Genomic DNA, 18,891 nt, shown 5'->3' on the forward strand with positions numbered 1-18,891 from the left:
GCATTTACATGACACATTGGTGAGTTACTAAGCATTATTGATTTTCTTCTCAGGATGCCTTATAACTGCAGTATCTGTAGCTGTAAACTCGTGACAGAAGCCTTAACCTTTGACCTGGACTTGACGGGAATTCTGCTGCTGCCGCTGACTACGACATCATTCAGTTTCGTTGGTTTTCTGGCCTTCCTCTCCAGCCTGAGTCGTGTACATGTGCATGGTGCCTTTCTAAAAGATTTCTGGCTGACATAAAGGACGAAGCAGAGATCTGTGTGTGAAGCGTGTGTCCATGTATGTGTTGTCGAGTTTCTCTGCAGTTCTTCGTCACATGAGAGATAATTATTTTTGCATAGAGCCACTTTAACCTCTAGTGAGCGAGCGATCATCGTTTATAGTGGAACTGTGGGACCACACGCACCTACAAGTAACCTGAAGTGCTTCATATAACTGGAGTATGATGCTGGTTTATTTTTACCCTTTATGTTCATATTAGCACAGATCTCATGCTTTTTTTTTCATTCACTTGATGATTATAGGCATCAGTTGCACATGCATTTCCATAGACGTCATGATTTTATTTCTAAACTTTATTAGTCAACAAATCATTAATGAGCTGTATAGAAAGTGTATTTAGTTATGACACATGTTCATGTAATCACAGAAAGTTATATTTGTATTAATGTCGGTTTGAAAGAGGTAAATGATCAAAAAAGGAGTCGAAATTCTTCATTTAAGAAGAACTGCGGCCCTCTGACCTGTATGTGTGTTGATGTGCGTGTGTGAACCTGATTGGATGGGCCACCAAATGAAATTAGTTCATCATTTGTTTGCACACGTTTTCACTCCCAATATCCCAGATTTGGGGCGTTTTCACATGCAACGGTCTGTGTGTTGCCGTATGATGGATCATTTGTTTAGTTTCACCATTCCATCATCTTTTCAGTTGAATCCATAATATCATGATTGGAAAAAAAATTGCGCATGTACAATCAGTCATTCCCTTTCTTTCACTTTATTTTTGGTATTTGTATCCCAGTACTTTACTTGCATTAATGATGGGCCAAAAATGATGGTAGGAAATTGCACAATCAGCATATAAATCTCTTTTTCTTCCCTTACAATGTAATAATGAATGAATACAAAGGGAAACATTTTTTATTTGTGTCCCTCACTCACATCTTAAGTTTTTTTGTTTTGTTTACTAGTTCGCTTAAGGGAAGTTTGAAATGTCAAAGTACTGTAAACATTGTTCACATTACATTGCACACTAGTTGTTACCGTATTTTTAAAAGAAAAAAAATGCTGGGTCATTTTGCCACTTAACAAGCACTTTCCACCTGTTAATGAACAGCGTTTCTGACCAATAGTCACTTTTGTAACGCATGAATCTTCGTTGATGTCTATGTTGTGATGTTGGTATGCTGACGGTATGCGAGTAATGTGTCCTACGGTTCTTTTTTTTATTATCAGCTTCTTTTATTTGTCTGCCTACAGTTGTTATAGTCTGTTTAAGGGTAATTTGTCCTTTTTATTTTAAATTTGACTGTAAAGATGTTCATTGCACTGTTGTAATGCCAGTGTCCAATACTGTAAATACGTAATAAAATTTACTATAAATTGATTTATCCCCCCTTCTTTTTCTTAAAATTGTTCTTTTCAGAACTTGGGAAGAGCTCATCTATTAACACCATTTTTGACAGACAACTTTAATCACAAAAGTTCATGTGATTTTAAAGTTCAGTTTCCATGCACTTAATTTTCAGTCACATTTTAGATAGGGTCTAATTCTAACTATTAACTACGACTTTTGCCTCAATACATTTCTTCACTGTAAAAAAATATTTTCATGATTTATCACAACATTTTTTTTCTTTTGTCAAATAAACTTAATTAATTTGGTTCAGATTAATATTTTTTAGTTTCTGTTGATTAAACCAATCTCCTTAATTGTAACTCAACTTTTTCATTTGAATGAACTAGGCAAAGCTAACAGGTAACTTACTTTTTTCAGTTAAACCGACAATGTAATTTTACAATGTAAAAATACTTATTAATAGTTAGTAAGGTAGTTGTCAAGTTTAAGTATTGGGTAGGATTAAGGAATAGAATATGTATGATGTAGAATATGGTCATGCAGAATAAGACATTAATATTTGTTTTATAAGTTATACAGCCAATATCCTAGTAATATGCCTGCTGATAAGCAACTAGTTAATCGTGAGAATTGGACTCGAAACTAAAGTTGTTATTTCTTCATTTTCTGATGAAGGTCCATATTCTGATTGAAGCTTATTCTGAAAAGACGTTAACATGCTTTACAGCTATTGAAATATTACTGTATGTAATACAGTATTGTATATAATACAGTACTGTATGATTACTGTAATCATATAATCAGAATATTCCAAATAAACTAAGACATGCACAATATTTTTCTGGGGAAATACTGGAGATGTTTGGTCATGAAAATACAAAACCATTCAAAAGTTTGGGGTCAGGTTGATTTTTTATTTAATACATTTTTTTAAGAAAAACTTTTAGCAAGGATGCATAACATTTTTCAAAAGTGAAAGTAATTTATAATGTTACAAACTATTTCTATTTCCAATAAGTGTTCTTTTGAACTTTCTATTCATATAATAAATCCACAAAAATATTAAATGGCACAACTGTTGCCAACATTGAAATAAATAAGAAATGTTTCTTGAGCAGCAGATATAAGAATAATTTATGAAGGATCATGTGACCGAAAACAGCAGTAATTATGCTGAAAAAACAGCTTTGCATCACAGGAATAAATTACATTTTAAAATATATTAAAAAAGTAAATAGTTATTTAAAATTGTAATAATATTACACAACAGGAATTCAATTATTATATTAAATTTCAATTTCACAAATATTAGGTGGTCACAAGAAACTGAAGGTGTGCAATATGACTGCTGTGTATGACTTTTATAAAAAAAGAAAAAAAGATATAATTTTTTTTCTACAATTTTCTCATAATGTGATGTCTTAGTGATATTCCATTTAAACATTTTCTCTAAGGCAGAATCTAAAGTGTTTTCAAGATGCTCGCTTTTGTTGCTTTTGTGACAATGAGGTCAGGTACATATTTGTGTAGGGATGCCAAAACGACTCCCCTTTTGACAATATTTAGTGTTTTGTATATAGATAAAGAAATAAATATGAATTAGTATGTTTTGAAAGAGACTGAATTTAATAAATTAATTATAAATCCAATCAATCAAAAAGTCCAATCCACTTACAAAACAGTACGAATGCTCAAATAAAAGCTCAGAAACATTCATAACGCAAAATCACTTATTTATTTCTCAGCAGTAGCAAATGGAATCACTGACACAATTGAAAAGGTCAAAGATAAGCATTCAAAAGTGAAGAGTGGGGACAGGAGGGGGTGTTTCAGAAGCTTGGGTGGGGGGTTAAGGGGATTGCTGGGAACTTAGTTAGAGGATTGAAATGCCCCTCTTGGGTGATATTGCATGTCACGGATGCGCCTCACAGATTGGATCTGAGGAAGCAGGGCCCCAAACTCAGAGCACTCCTTAAACTCTCCTTTCTCAAACAAATACTGGTAGCCTCTGTATCCTGGGTACTGATAGCCCACCCAGCTGTAATGGAGATTAAAACAAGAAGTGAAGCAAAACTGTTATTATACAGGAGGATATGGAAAGTTTCAGAAACTGTCCTTGAAGTGAGATTAATGTCAGCGATATTTTTAGGTTTTACTCACGTGCCACTCTGCACACGAACTGAAGAGACTTTCTCATGGTATCCATGAGCGTGGAAGCTGGGGACATCGTCATCTACGATCTCAATCTTCTTCCCAGCAAAGTTTGGGTTCTCGTAGAGCACGATCTTGTGTTCCTGGCTGTCCTGAGGGGACATAAGTGTAGAAAAGTATATTGAAAGAACCACTTTGGGACAAATCAATATACACATTTGGACATGCTTGACTGAAATGATGAAACTGTGATCATAAAAATCGTTTGATGTAAAGATGAATGCATAAACGCTTTGAAATTAGTCTTATACATTTTTTCCAAAACTACTTAAAAAAAAAAAAAAAATATATATATATATATATATATATATATATATATATATATAGGCAGCAACTTTTTTTACAGGATGTACCTCAAGGACATGAACCTAAAATTTTACTTAGCTTTGACATGTTTAAAATGTTTAGTGACATAATTTATCAACAATTTGTATTTTATAGGTTTTACAATGGCCTTATTGTTATTCTAAAATGTGTAATATACTTATATTGAAGAATAAGTGTGTAATAACTATTTTTTAGTTACCACTTTAATGGGGCGGAAGGCGACGATGCAATCACTGCGTCTGCTGTTGGTCCAGGCGTCCCAGCGAGGATACTCACCCTTCTCAAACACATACTGTTCCCCCTTACAGCCGGGCTGCTCATATCCCACCCACCTAGAACAAAAAGAGAACTTTGTCATGATTTTTCACTCAGTCATTTTAAAATTTCCCAGTGCTAATTTAACAGCACTGGGAGATTTTACCCTTTGTATCACTCCGCTTGTCTGTGTTTGTAGCGTTTCAGAAAAGACTCTGTGAGTGAGCGATAATGAGTTGTTTCATGATGTCTGGGACAGGGTTGCCAGATATGTGTAACAGAACCAGCTCATTGGTCAATCAAAATGGTTCCAATGACAGTTTAAACTAATCCAAATACCACAACTCAAAATATGCCACTCTTATACCTAAACTATATATTTTACAGTCACAATTACTATAAAATCTAATCATAATCAGTCTGTTTTCATAAATAAATGATCTTACCTTAAGACTGACATTCTTTGGTGGGGTTGGTAATCCTTTATTTTTTTACTTTTTCGAAAATAAACTATTTACAGTTTGTAATCTAAACTAAACATTTCAAGATATTGAAAATTCTTCCATAAATGACATGATAATTATTTTTTTTATTTTTTTGTTTACTATCTACAATTTAGATTTGCCAATCTGTTACCAGTGCTACTCCCTCACAAAACCCACCTGGCATATCATCTAAAGAATTTTATCATTGTTAGAATATAAGTTGTTTTCAATACAAGTATTTCTGTCAAATATAGTGTATACAATATGTCAAGCCCAATTTCACGTAAAATGGCAATGTTTTCTCTTAACTCCAGGACCACTTAGTGCCAGGACCAGGACTGTTTTCTCTAGTGAAACTGAAAAACCGAAGTGGAATATTTGAGCTGTTACTTCAGTCCACATATTTAGTTCTAGTCCATGTGTTGCATGGTACCAAGTGAAGCTTGAAGCTGTTGCTTCGTTTGAATTAATTTCCCTTGGTAGCGGAAAAAAATAACCATTCAAACTGAATTTTTATGTTTCTGTGTTTAAAACGTCAGTTACTCAATATTAACTTCTTGTTAATTGAATTTAATGCAATATTGCATTTGCATTCAGCTGTTTTCTTCTCACACGCAAACTTACGGTCCACACAGCACCAGTATTGAGCCCACTTTCGCCACGTCCGCCTCCTGGAGGTTGTTGCAGGGCCCAGTCAGCTCATGACAGCGTCCTTGAAAGTTTTCCTGTTCGTAGATCACCAACTTTGAAGGCAGAGAGAGTATAAAGGAAGATAAGTAGGATTAACGGATAAGTAACATGCACCACAGGTACTCTGAGTCTGACGACATGTTTGTACCTTGAAGGCACTGGCAACTGGTTGTTTTTGCTTGGTTGCAGGGTTTAGGTGATCAGTTGCCATAGTGAACCAGGATGGGTGTGATGAGCTTTGTTCAGAAAATCAAATTAGGAATAGAGTAGGAAGCAAGCAATAATTATTAGTGTCGAGAGTGTAGATGAATGAATATTGCAAAAGCATTACAGTCTGCATGAATGACATGGCTGAGTTATATTCCATACTTAAGAAGATAAAACGGTGGAGATGAAAATAACACAATAATAATAATTAAGCAAGCAATAACATGTATGTCTTACCAGCTCCGGGGTGTGTCAGTCGCTGTGTGGTGGCATCAGCGGCTCAATATATATCGGAAGCTCAGGGGCGGAAACACTGCCAAACATATCTCTCTCCAGAACACGCTCATAGTCTGGTCCTAATAGGCTGACCGGCTGGCACTGGGAGGGCTGAAGAAGTGCCAGCCAAACATCCTAACCCTCGCCATACTACCCTCCCTTTTCTTTTGATACCCCACAAAGTTATTTCATTAGTTGTCAGTTTTCGCCCAGCCACGCTTTGTTCCATATCCCATGATTCAGCACAACCTGTGCCAAGAGTCGAGGACCTACAACCAAGAGTGACAGACTCTGGATGTGGAACTGAAAGAGAGAGGCAGATGCATCTTTGCTATTTAGAATAACTGTGAAATTTCTGTGAAAACATTTTAGTTTGTCACTAAATGTGTTTCAGGTAATATTATATATGTTTTTATCTATGGCGTATTGTTTGAATCCACCTTGCTGTTATAGGTGCAGCATTACATATAAACTGTTCTGTTGCTTCTCAGGATAAACACAAAAGAAAAAAAAGACACAATTAAAATAAAGCTAAAGTTAAGACATTAAGATGTCATAAACATTAAAGAGGCAATATAATATCAGTTGGTAAATAAAATTAAATAAAATAAAAAGATAGATTCTATGTTGATAAATGCAAGTCTATTTAAATGGGGCTTAAAAAGAGAGATAGAGTTAGCAGATCTGATATCCCAGTGGAAGCTTATACAGGCCTTTACTGCAAAGGCTATATAGCAGTGGTTCTCAACCAGGGGGCTAGGGCCCGCTAGGGCACCTCAGAACACTGCTAAATGGGCCTCTGTTTAATGGTACTGGAGGAGAGCAGGTATGAATTAAGGTGTGGGAGTTTATTCAGGAACACAAATCAACAAGGTTTTTGCAACACAGTCTCGTTAGCCAGCCTTTTGCAGTCCTTAAATATGAGGCAACAATTTAATTCAGGAATGTATTCACTGACAGTTCAGAATCAAACATCAGAGAATACCCATATTGCACTGTGAGAGTCACGCGCTGTAAGGCCTGCCCAATCGGTCCAACGACCGCGGGTGAAGATTTACTGCGTGTTTCTGTCTTTTCATCATGGAAAAGTAATTTAATTCCAATTAAACTTTTATCTGACTCCATTTTATCACAACCTTGAATGTAGGTTAGAATGCCAATTGGTTATTGATCATTTATATCATAATTTAGCGACACATTTGATTATTCTATTTAACTCTTTACTCTTATTATCCTCGTTCATTCGGGTGGAAAAGTCGCACAGGGTCCTCGCACCCGCCGTTAATATTATGCGGGGCCACAATCACAAACTAGAGTTTTTGGTCACTAAACAGAGGTAATTGGCTAATATCTTAGGCGGCTGCATTCACGCTTACTCAATCTAAGATATTTTGTATAGCCCCCTGTGGTCAATATACACTTGAATTAAAGTAACGTTTAGTTTAGACAGAGGTCATGGCCACTACTACAGATATAAGCCAACCAATATAGTTATCAGATGGTAGCTTTGGTTTGGTCATGCCATGGTAATAATCCAGCAAACTCACTCTCCCACAAAAGGTCTGTGAACCATCCCCAAAAACTGCAACTAACATCCGAAATGCAGCTAACACCGGGCCTCTGGTTACCGGACACAAGAAGACTGATAAGCTTTAATGTCCCAAAGGAATTTTAGAGAGAGGTTGGACTCTCACTTAATTCTTGTTGAAAAGGACAGATTAAACCCATAAATTATAAATATAACCACTTAGGAAATGTAAGCATGTATACAATTTTCCCACCTCAGGAGTGTCCTTTCATAGGGATATAGATATAACTTTTCTAGCCTATTAATTCAAACTCTTTTGGCTGCGGTCTTGTTTTTCCATTCACCAAAGATCCTCTGACTCCAACTGGTCCTCTCACATCAAGACAACATCAGCAAAGATCAACTGGAGCCTCAACAAACTTAACATGCAAGTATCAAACTTAGTCTCATTATTCGAAACATTAAGTATCCCTACCCCTTTTAAAGAAGGGAGTGTTAGAACTAAACTGATGGTTTGCTCAAGGCTGTTGATCTGCTGAATTTCCAACAATGCTATAACTTGCTCTCCTGTATTCTGCTTCAGCTCTCTTTCCATTGCTAAACTGTATGCATGTACAGTGGGGAGAACAAGTATTTGATACACTGCCGATTTTGCAGGTTTTCCTACTTACAAAGCATGTAGAGGTCTGTAATTTTTATCATATTTTTATCATCTCACTTCAACTGTGAGAGACGGAATCTAAAACAAAAATCCAGAAAATCACATTGTATGATTTTTTTAATAATTAATTAGCATTTTATTGCATGACATAAGTATTTGATCACCTACCAACCAGTAAGAATTCCGGCTCTCACAGACCTGTTAGTTTTTCTTTAAGAAGCCCTCCTGTTCTCCACTCATTACCTGTATTAACTGCACCTGTTTGAACTCGTTACCTGTATAAAAGACACCTGTCCACACACTCAATCAAACAGACTCTAACCTCTCCACAATGGCCAAGACCAGAGAGCTATGTAAGGACATCAGGGGTAAAACTGTAGACCTGCACAAGGCTGGGATGGGCTACAGGACAATAGGCAAACAGCTTGGTGAGAAGGCAACAACTGTTAGCACAATAATTAGAAAATGGAAGAAGTTCAAGATGACGGTCAATCTCCCTCGGTCTGGGACACCATGCAAGATCTCACCTCGTGGGGCATCAATGATCATGAGGAAGGTGAGGGATCAGCCCAGAACTACACGGCAGGACCTGGTCAATGACCTGAAAAGAGATGGGACCACAGTCTCAAAGAAAACCATTAGTAACACACAACCCCATCATGGATTAAAATCCTGCAGCGCACGCATGGCCCCCCTGCTCAAGCCAGCGCATGTCCAGGCCCGTCTGAAGTCTGCCAATGACCATCTGGATCATCCAGAGGAGGAATGGGAGAATGTCATGTGGTCTGATGAGACAAAAATAGAGCTTTTTGGTCTAAACTTAATTCGCCGTGTTTGGAGGAAGAAGAAGGATGAGTACAACCCCAAGAACACCATCCCAACCGTGAAGCATGGAGGTGGAAACATCATTCTTTGGGGATGCTTTTCTGCAAAGGGGACAGGACAACTGCACCGTATTGAGGAGAGGATGGATGGGGCCATGTATCGCGAGATCTTGGCCAACAACCTCCTTCCCTCAGTAAGAGAACTGAAGATAGGTTGTGGCTGGGTCTTCCAGCATGACAACGACCCGAAACACAGCCAGGGCAACTAAGGAGTGGTTCTGTAAGAAGCATCTCAAGGTCCTGGAGTGGCCTAGCCAGTCTCCAGACCTGAACCCAATAGAAAATCTTTGGAGGGAGATGAAAGTCCGTATTGCCCAGCGACAGCCCTGAAACCTGAAGGATCTGGAGAAGGTCTGTATGGAGGAGTGGGCCAAACTCCCTGCTGCAGTGTGTGCAAACCTGATCAAGAACTACAGGAAACTTATGATCTCTGTAATTGCAAACAAAGGTTTCTGTACCAAATATTAAGTTCTGCTTTTCTGATGTATCAAATACTTATGTCATGCAATAAAATGCAAATTAATTACTTAAAAATCATACAATGTGATTTTCTGGATTATTGTTTTAGATTCCGTCACTCACAGTTGAAGAGTACCTATGATACAAATTACAGACTTCTACATGCTTTGTAAATGGGAAAACCTGCAAAATCGGCAGTGTATCAAATACTTGTTCTCCCCACTGTATGTGTCTGTATGTTTGCCACGTCTTATTTTGATTCATGTTTTATGTCAGTCATGTTTCCTGTCTTGTCATGTGATTCCCTCACCCTCATGTGATCCTGCCATGTGCTTCCCTTGTCTCATGTTGTCATTGGTTAATTGTTTAATCATGTTCACAGGTGTGTCTTGTTTAGTAATTAGTCCATGTGTGTATTTAAGCCCTCATGTTTGCCATGTGTCTTGGTCAAGTATTGTTCGTGTAACCACTGTGTGGTGAGTGTTCGTTCATGTCAAATAGGGATGGGCAAATGAAGCCTCATGAAGCACTGAGGCTTTCCCCTGATTGTTCTGGGAAAAGATTCAAAGCATCAAGAGTGTCGAAAACAGCACCATCTTGTGACTGGTTAAATTTATAGCAGCCATACAACCGAGTGTGCAGTGCCGTTGTTTGTTTTATCTATTAAGCACAAATAAAAGCCTGACAATGCTAAATGTTCAGTTTTCAGATAATACAAATCACATATTAAAGTGTGCCAATAAAGTAAATGTAACAATTATATTAATACTAATTATAAAAATACCAACAGAGTTGCTTGATGCAAACAAATGGTGGTTTAATTATTTTATGATTTCTATGCTGTTTAAATGGCAGAATATATGATCATGTAACATATGCTAGAGGCTTATATAAAAAAAATATTTTTAGTAAATGGACTTAAACTTCCAAAAACCTCTAGAGTAGTGGTCTGGGTTCAAACATTCCGACACGCAAAGTGAAGCATTCACGTGACTGGAAAGAAAGTGAGGCTTCGTTTTTCGTTGATCAAATGTTTCTCTGAAAACAATACGTGCTCTGCCACGGAGGTTCATGAGAAATTGCGCTGCGAACTCGATACACGCTTTGAAGCTTCAGTGTCATATGTAACATCACTAAATTCAAGTCTTTGTTTTGTATTTTGATCACATTTGGATATAAATAAACTGCACTTGGGTTCTGCCCAAGTGCACCTCAGTGGACCTCGTTACAATGTTAGATTAGTCTAGTTAAAGGGGTATAATGCCCTTTTCACAAGATGTAAAAGTGTGTATGTGAAGTTTTAGCTCAAAATACCCCACAGATATTTTTATATAGCATGTTAAAGTTGTCACTTTTTGAGGGTGAGCAAAAACGCACCGTTTTGTGTCTGTGCAAATGAGCTGCTGCTCGCGGCACAGAGGGCGGAGCTTCAACAGCTTGTGTCATTTTTCCTCACACAGACATGCACTGAATATTTCAAAAACTTTTAGCCTTTTATGTTCAAACCGGAGTCAGATTATGTCAACGGAGTCAATGATGGAGAGACTCAAGAAGAAGTGACAACATGTAGAATGCAACAGGACATCTCTGAATGGTTAGTTGATGAATTTATATAGCTGATGTGTAGTTATCTTCTAGTCATTGATTAGCATATTCTGTCTTGATAATCTATAAATCACGTTCCCGGGGGCGGGGTTTATGTAAATTCTAGGGTTGGTGATGTCACTAACCCGGGAGGAATGTCGTGTAGTCCCTACCAGCCGTTTGTTGTAGTCCTTAAAAAGCAATTTCTTTATCAAATATCTCCCTTTGTTTTGAACTTTGAGCATTGTACCTTTGCAGATTTTGTTTATGCTCAAACAGCAACATTACACACTAACTAACTAACCCTTGAAATAATTTGCTACACAACAGTTAGCAGACATCATCATCCAATCCACTTTGGAAGCAGTGAACATGATCATCCCTCACCGTTAGGTACCAATACCCAAAGAACTCCTCCACATATTCTTCAATCCACCTCCCATCCTAAAATATGATGCAAAGGAAAGCCTCAGGTTCAAGGAAAACTCCAGCTGAATTCGTCACGTACAGTCTGGCCATTCTGTAATGATACAAGAGGATAGCAATATGAATCCAGATGCGGGAGTTTATTAACAGGAACACAAATCAACACAGTCTCATTAGCCAGACATTCCACATCACTCAGGTAAGTATTCACAGGATAGGTCTTTCAAAGGGGTACAACAAATAACTAAATTATCATAGGTTAATTGGCAAATCTGCATTCACAGAAGTAGGCTATGTTGAACTCAAACATAACTCAGGTTTACATTCACAGGAAAAAGTGTTGCACAGTCCTTGAAAACGAGGCAAAAACAGTTCAAACATCAACGTGACTAGAAGTCCATTCAGATAATAATAATTATTCGTGTTCACAGGAGAATTCGCGAATCTAGACCTGGAAAGTCATGGAAATTAATAAAATGTTAAAATGCCTTGGGCATTTTTATAATGAATATTATTAAAGGTAATGGCAAGCTCTAAAATAATGTATCGGGTAGAAACTGAATTGATTGATTGACTGATTGAATATCCAATAAATCATGAACTACTGGAAGTTTCATGCAAATTCATCAGTTAAAAAGAGTGGGAGCCTTGAAGAACATTTTGCTTCTAACTTTTGGAATCCTGAAATGTAATTATTTTAATTATAATAATTTAGTTATGTTTTTTTAAAATGTTTTTTTTTATATATATATAGAAACTATGAATGAAAAAATCAAAAAAGAAATAATCAAAAAAGTAAATTAAAATTATTTAATATAAATTGGTTCAAGGTCACTTGTTTCAAAATGAATTCAGCTATGTTTTAAAATGTGGATTTTTGTTTATTTTTTATAAGCTATTTTGAAGTCGTAAAAAAAAAAAAAAAATACATTTTAGAAATCCTGAGAGAACGCATGGCTCAAAATTGGCAATTCACTTCCGGATTTCATGACAGTAGGCAACAAACGTTTTAGAATTCTCTTTGAAGTTAAAGTTTAGAGATATACCGCCACCTAGTGGTCGTTAGCTTTCGCCCTCTGTAAATAGCCTATACTCCTTAGTTTAAACTCAATGTATCGTTTCGTAAACTTCTAACACACCACAAAAAATCACCATGATTTTTTTTTTTTCTGTAACACTGGCATCCAATAGCTGAAGCTGTAAGTTCGCGGGAGTGGGGGAGGATATCTGTGTTTATTTTCTTTCACAGCCACAGATGGTTTCAGAGGCTGTGAGACTGACTGACACGCAGAACGGCTGTCGGGGATGAAGCCGCAGAAAAGTTGCATTTATTGGATGCATAGCTGGGGCACGAGACATAAGCTCTCATGATGTTGATGCAAATAGTTATTTTTGCTGTTTTGAGCGTCAGACCCGGAGAAGGTTTCCCCAATTACAAAGATGACTACATGGACGAGGACTTGGCCACCTTCGACTATTACAAAGGGACGGATGAGTTTGATGAGGGGAACAGGACGCAAGAGTGTGAGGAGTGTGTGCCGGAGCTGTGCCCGCTGGCGCAGGGCTGTAGAGCGGGGCTGGTGCAGGACAGTTGCGGCTGCTGCTCTCAATGCGCCAACCTGGAGGGACAGTCCTGTGATCTCGGCCAGAGAAATCTCTATTATGGATTGTGTGGAAAGGACATGGAGTGCAAACTGGACAGGTCAGATGGAGCGGACGGTGAGGAGCCAGAAGCTCAGTGTGTGTGTTCGTCTCAGAAACCTCTGTGTGGATCAGACGGACAGACCTACATGAATCTCTGCAAATACAAAGAAGCGGCTTATTCAAAGCCTGGACTCAATGTGAGCGACGGGCCGTGCAGGACAGGTATGATTATGAACAATACAAACAATCAACACAGCATTTTACAAACATATTTACTTGTTTGTTTACTTTCTTTTTAATGCATGATTTTCTTTCTTTCTTTCTTTCTTTCTTTCTTTCTTTCTTTCTTTCTTTCTTTCTTTCATGGGGTACAGTTTCAAGAGTGTTTTTCCCAACCTTTATTTATTTATTGTTTGTATCTCAAGAGTGTTTTCCATCAACCATTATTTAATTTAATTTTCCACGCTTTCTTTAATAAATTGATAATAAATGTGTTTCAAGAGGTTTTTTTTTGTATACCAGCATTTATTAAATGAAGTAGATATTCATTAACAATATTTAATTTCTTTCTTTCTTTCTTTCTTTCTTTCTTTCTTTCTTTCTTTCTTTCTTTCTTTCTTTCTTTCTTTCTTTCTTTCTTTCTTTCTTTAATAGATGTGTGTCAATAGTATTTTTTCTTTCTTTCTTTCTTTCTTTCTTTCTTTCTTTCTTTCTTTCTTTCTTTCTTTCTTTCTTTCTTTCTTTCTTTCTTTCTTTCTTTCTTTTTTCCAAACTTTATTTATGTATTTATTTAAAACATGGAGTAGTATCTCGAGTGTTTTTCAAACTGCTATATAGTATAATTTAAGTTTTTGTTTTTCTTTCTTGAATGCAGAATAGACATTTTTCAAGTGTTTTTCTAACATTTATGCATGTATGTATGTATGTATATATGTATGTATTTCTTTAATAAATAGAGTAGAAATGTCTCAAGTATTTTTTTCCAATAAGTATTTATTTATAATTTTATTTGATCTCTCTCTCTCTCTATTTCTTTTATTTTTCTTTCACACATGGAACTGAAGTGTTATATCAAGAGTGTTTTTCTCTCTAAGCTGCCAGCACTTGGGAATTTTGGACCTCGCCCCTATAATTTTCCCAGTGACTTTAAAGAGTGGGTTTATGACCTTTAAACTGCTCTTCACATCGAGCTGACATAGGAAGTGGTTTCTGAATGTGATCCCTGATATGTCCTCTTTACCTCTTTCTGTTTCTCTGTCTATTTCTGGTAAGCCCCTGTCATCAAAGTGCCGCCACATAATCTGGTAAATGTAACGGGCAGCAGTATAGCATTTCTCTGCGAGGTGTTTGCATTTCCCATGGCGCTAGTGGAATGGAGGAAAGATGGAAAAGAGGTCATTTTACCGGGCGATGATCCCCACATATCTGTTCAGGTAAAGTATTTCCATATGTAAGAGCATTGTTTTAAACAGAAACTCTGTGAAATAATATAGCTATAGCCTTGACTTATGTCTAGGGCCACACAGAATCTGCAGCCACAGACCTTTATAAGCTCTACAGATTTACATGTCATTCATAAAAGTCTACTCATCTCCTTCCATGTGTCCGTTTACTAAGTATTTAGGCTATTACGTGATACCACGTTGAAATAAATTATTCTCAATTACACCGTTTTTTTCCCACAAAATGACTGCAGAAAATGTGATTAAAGCCAGCAGATTTGATTGGATTATCTAACTAGTATTGGATGTCTAACTGCAGATGTTTATGGTTTCAAGATTTAGGACATTCCTTGTTATGTGCCTTAATGAACTTGTCAAGAATTACAAAAGATATATATGGATCCCCTTCCTCAGCAGATTTAGGAACATTTTTATATATAACAGGATCCACCTCAGCCTTTCCATTTCTTTTTCCATTTCTGTTTTCCTGTAGTCACGAGGTGGCCCTCAAAAGTATGAACTTTCCAGTTGGCTGCAGATTGAAGAGGCCAGTCAGATGGATTCTGGCACATACAGGTGCATTGCTCGAAATGAGCTTGGCAACATCTCAGCCACAGCAATTTTAGGAGTCCTGCCACCAGGTAAAAGATATACCCTGAGCTGTAATGGCCCTCACATTAATACTTCCTGTCCAATTGCCTTTATATATAACCAATTTTTTCTTTTTTACTCAGATGAGATGTCTGCCTATGTGGAACAAAACACGAATGAAATGATGGGCTATGACCAATTACAGGACTATGACAGGGATTATTACTAAACTTCCAAGACCCTCAAGGGAAACAATGTTTTTCACTCATAGACATTAAATTTGAGACATGGCAAGAAGACACTCAGGCATTGACTGCAAAAAAAGTAATAAGCCAGTAAAAAAAAAAAACATCCCCCCAGAGCTTTTTCTACATCTGGATAATCAAACATGGAGGCGGCGGGGAAGAAGCTTGAATAAATTCCCAATGGCACAGGCCACTAAAATGGATGAAAAACACACCATGAGATGAGCGGAGGAGCGATTGGAGCGGTTCGGGAGCTGCTAGAAGCTCTAAAATTCGGCACAGAGAGTATAGCTACTGGAGCTGAATGTCTCTTTTGTTTCACCAACACTCTCCTTCAAAGTGACAAGTTGAATAACAAAACATGAATAAATGTGAAGCCGCAAGATTATGACAAAAATATATATTTGTTTATCCTTTCTTTTCATATTATAAGTGCAGTTATGAATTTTGATCTGTAGAATTGACTTTAAAATCATTTGTGTGCGTTTCAACACTTTTCGCTTTGGTTCTAAAATTTCTTTTTGAACGTATTGTAAAAACAACATTACGACTCAACTGGATTAGACAGAAATGGAATGTTGTAATCGTCCCTTTCACAATTAGTTAATCGTAGAAGCTTTAATTGTAATTTTAAAAACTATACATTTATACAACAGTTTAATATTGAGTAACTCTCATATTAGACACAATAGTGCCAGTTAATCGGTCTAGTTTTTGCTCTATCAACGGAAATAGTTCCAAACTAAGCCACAGAAGAACTGTTCTGTCCCCAAGCAACATTGCTGTTCCTGAATGAATCAGTGATTTTTGACAAATCTGTTGAATGAATGATTCAATGACTCATTCATAAAGAAAATCACTGGCTGCATCCAGATATGCATACTTCCCTAGTAGACGAAAAATAGTATGTCCGAATTCATAGTATTCATAATTAAAACCAACAAAAATGACTACAAATTTCCCGTGAGATGCTGACTTGCGTATCGAATAGACACTTTAATATCCCATGAGGCCAAAGGAGAGGTTTTGCAGTGAAGTGACAACTGTCGCTGGTAGGTCACATGACAATGACAACATAAATGCGTCCGGATTTCATTCATACTACACACATTCATGCTATAGAACATACTTTTTAACAGTCAAAATTAAAAAAAAAAAGTATCTACTCATTTCAGATGCAGCCACAGGATTTGTTGCTATGGATTAGTGCCTTAAGACAAATCTGTTGATTCTGTGATTAACTCTTAAAGACTGGTGTAACAATGCAATAAAAGTCACTGATAAATCCCCACCACTGAAATGCACAGACTTATCTTTGAAAGGGCACTGTTGTTGGAGTCTCTTTTGCCGTCTCTTTTGTGCCAACTCAGTTCTTCACAAACCATCCCTTTCTACTCAAAGAAGAATGTGTATCAGTTTATGTTTCCACATGTGGCATCCCTCTTTTACTAGCCTTTCCTTTGTGTGTGTGTGTCAGATCTGGGTGAGCCATTTGAGCACACAGCTGGCTTTAATATACATTTATGATCTCCTGTCTTAAGACATAAACACAGAGATCATTTTCTTCAGTACATGTATGCACAGGTCACACTCATGGGACTTCTTTTGATGAAAATACAACAAACGCCATCAGGCTACTTATTAATATAAACATCTCTTAACCCTCTAATTTCACCTCTTAGAGGTGAAGAGACCTGCATTTAACAGAATGGCTGTGGATAACAGAGCTTTTTAACCCTCATTCTCTCTTCTGCCCTCTCATGATGTTCTCTGGTGCCTTTAACTCAAGAGTAATTATGGTAACAGCTATGCATGCAATGTTAGGTTATGGTTTTGATACTACATTATTTCAACTGTGCAAAAGATTCCTATTTTGACACTATGTTGTTTCAGACCTCTTTTTAGAAGACCAGGAAACTTTGGATGATGTTTTACATAAAATGTACTGTAATTTAACTGTAAAAATACTAACGCAGAGTTCTTTCTAATACACCATTCTTTCTTTTCAAAAACAGTAAGTGTAATAAACCAATTGTAACAACATGTGGTTAAAGGGTCCATTTGCATTGACTTCCACCCAACAGTCAACTGTTAAAGCAATTAGTCTGCAGTAAGGTCTAAATCATTTCAAACGGAGAGCACCCTGGGAATGCCGGTTTCCTCTGGCCTTAAACAACCAAACATTCTGCAAAATCAGAACACTATGGAAGCTTGTGTCTGCCACATAAGAAATATATATAAAAAAGGGAATTGTGACTTTTTATCTCACAATTCTGACCTTTTTCTTCAGAATTCTGAGTTTTTCAAAAGAAAAATAGAAAAATAGGCAATTGCGACTTTTTATCTCACAATTCTGACTCCCCCCCCCCACCCCACCCCACCCCACAATTGGGTTTATATCTCAGTTCAGAATATTTTTCTCACAAGTCACAATTGTGTTTATATCTCACAATTGCAAGTTATAAACTTGAAATTCTGAATTTACATCTCACAATTCTGACTTCTGTTCAGAATTCTGCATTTACATCTCACAATTCCTTTCCCCCCCTTGCAATTCTGAGTTTACACCTCAAAATTCTAACTTTTTTCTCTGAATTCTTAGTTTATATGTGACAATTCTGACTTCTTTTCAGAATTCTGAATTTACATCTCGCAATTCAGATTTTTTTTAAATCAAAATATATAATATCCAAAAGAACAGTACTTACAAAAGTCCAAAAAGGAACCATCATTGGGCATTCCCAAAACATGCGCAAATAAGAACGCACTGTAGATTGATGTAGATGACAGTACGGATCAGATTCAACCTTCATCTTATACAATACACTAGTAATTTAAGGCCTATTAATATATTTATAATGGATCATCTGGTGTGCTAGGTTCTTAGATGCTTGACATATCAGTGAAATATCTGATATTTTAACTAAACATTCCCTTTCTCAGACGTAGCTGGAATATAAGAGTACTGCAATAAAATAATTGAATTATAGACTAAGCCACTAGAGGGGGTATTGGGGTCCAGCCACTCCCACAGAGGATGTGGTAGTATGTTAGTGGCCCAAAGAACGCCATATGCTTTCATGGCTGACCTCAGTCTTAAATATAAAGAAAGACAATCCAGGTAAAGAAAACTCTGTACTTACTAAGTCCTGAAACGATATTATGCCCTTATCACAGAAAATGTCATTCAGGGTATGAAGGGTTTGTTACCAGTACACAAACAATTATTATGTCATAATGGTGCTGTCTGGGTGTAAAAGAAGGGGCCTCCCATCATTTTCTCAACCTTTTTCCATATATCAATGGAGTATTCAACAATTGGTCCATAATTGCTTATTGTATCGATTTATCTTCTTCATCTCCTAAATGAGTTTTGTTATTGTGG

At 36.9% G+C, this 18,891-nt stretch overlaps 3 protein-coding genes across 5 annotated transcripts in view; 2 read left to right on the forward strand and 1 right to left on the reverse strand.

Annotated features, from left to right (window-relative positions):
- Positions 1–1,618, forward strand: part of LOC309512084 (uncharacterized protein) — a 42,229-nt gene extending 40,611 nt beyond the window's left edge. For all 3 annotated transcript variants that reach the window (XM_082187490.1, XM_082187491.1, XM_082187492.1), the window contains exon 13: positions 54–1,618. The gene's annotated coding sequence lies outside the window, so the exon portion shown is untranslated. The remainder of the gene's footprint in view (positions 1–53) is intronic.
- A 1,689-nt stretch (positions 1,619–3,307) lies between these two features.
- Positions 3,308–12,251, reverse strand: crybb2 (crystallin, beta B2). Its single transcript, XM_082187532.1, has 7 exons — positions 11,546–12,251; positions 6,004–6,345; positions 5,708–5,795; positions 5,494–5,612; positions 4,329–4,461; positions 3,752–3,894; positions 3,308–3,629 (listed from the first exon to the last, which is right to left on the reverse strand). The coding sequence occupies exons 3-7, from the start codon at positions 5,768–5,770 to the stop codon at positions 3,461–3,463; spliced, it is 627 nt and encodes a 208-aa protein (XP_082043658.1). The 5' UTR covers positions 5,771–5,795; positions 6,004–6,345; positions 11,546–12,251; the 3' UTR covers positions 3,308–3,460.
- Positions 12,252–12,414: 163 nt separating this feature from the next.
- On the forward strand, positions 12,415–17,790 carry kazald3 (Kazal-type serine peptidase inhibitor domain 3). The gene is made up of 4 exons (XM_082187519.1): positions 12,415–13,450; positions 14,501–14,661; positions 15,164–15,311; positions 15,405–17,790. The coding sequence occupies exons 1-4, from the start codon at positions 12,952–12,954 to the stop codon at positions 15,488–15,490; spliced, it is 894 nt and encodes a 297-aa protein (XP_082043645.1). The 5' UTR covers positions 12,415–12,951; the 3' UTR covers positions 15,491–17,790.
- The last annotated feature ends 1,101 nt before the right edge of the window (positions 17,791–18,891 follow it).

Source organism: Leuciscus leuciscus (assembly GCF_965113295.1).
Source record: "Leuciscus leuciscus genome assembly, chromosome: 13".
NCBI lineage: Eukaryota > Metazoa > Chordata > Actinopteri > Cypriniformes > Leuciscidae > Leuciscus > Leuciscus leuciscus.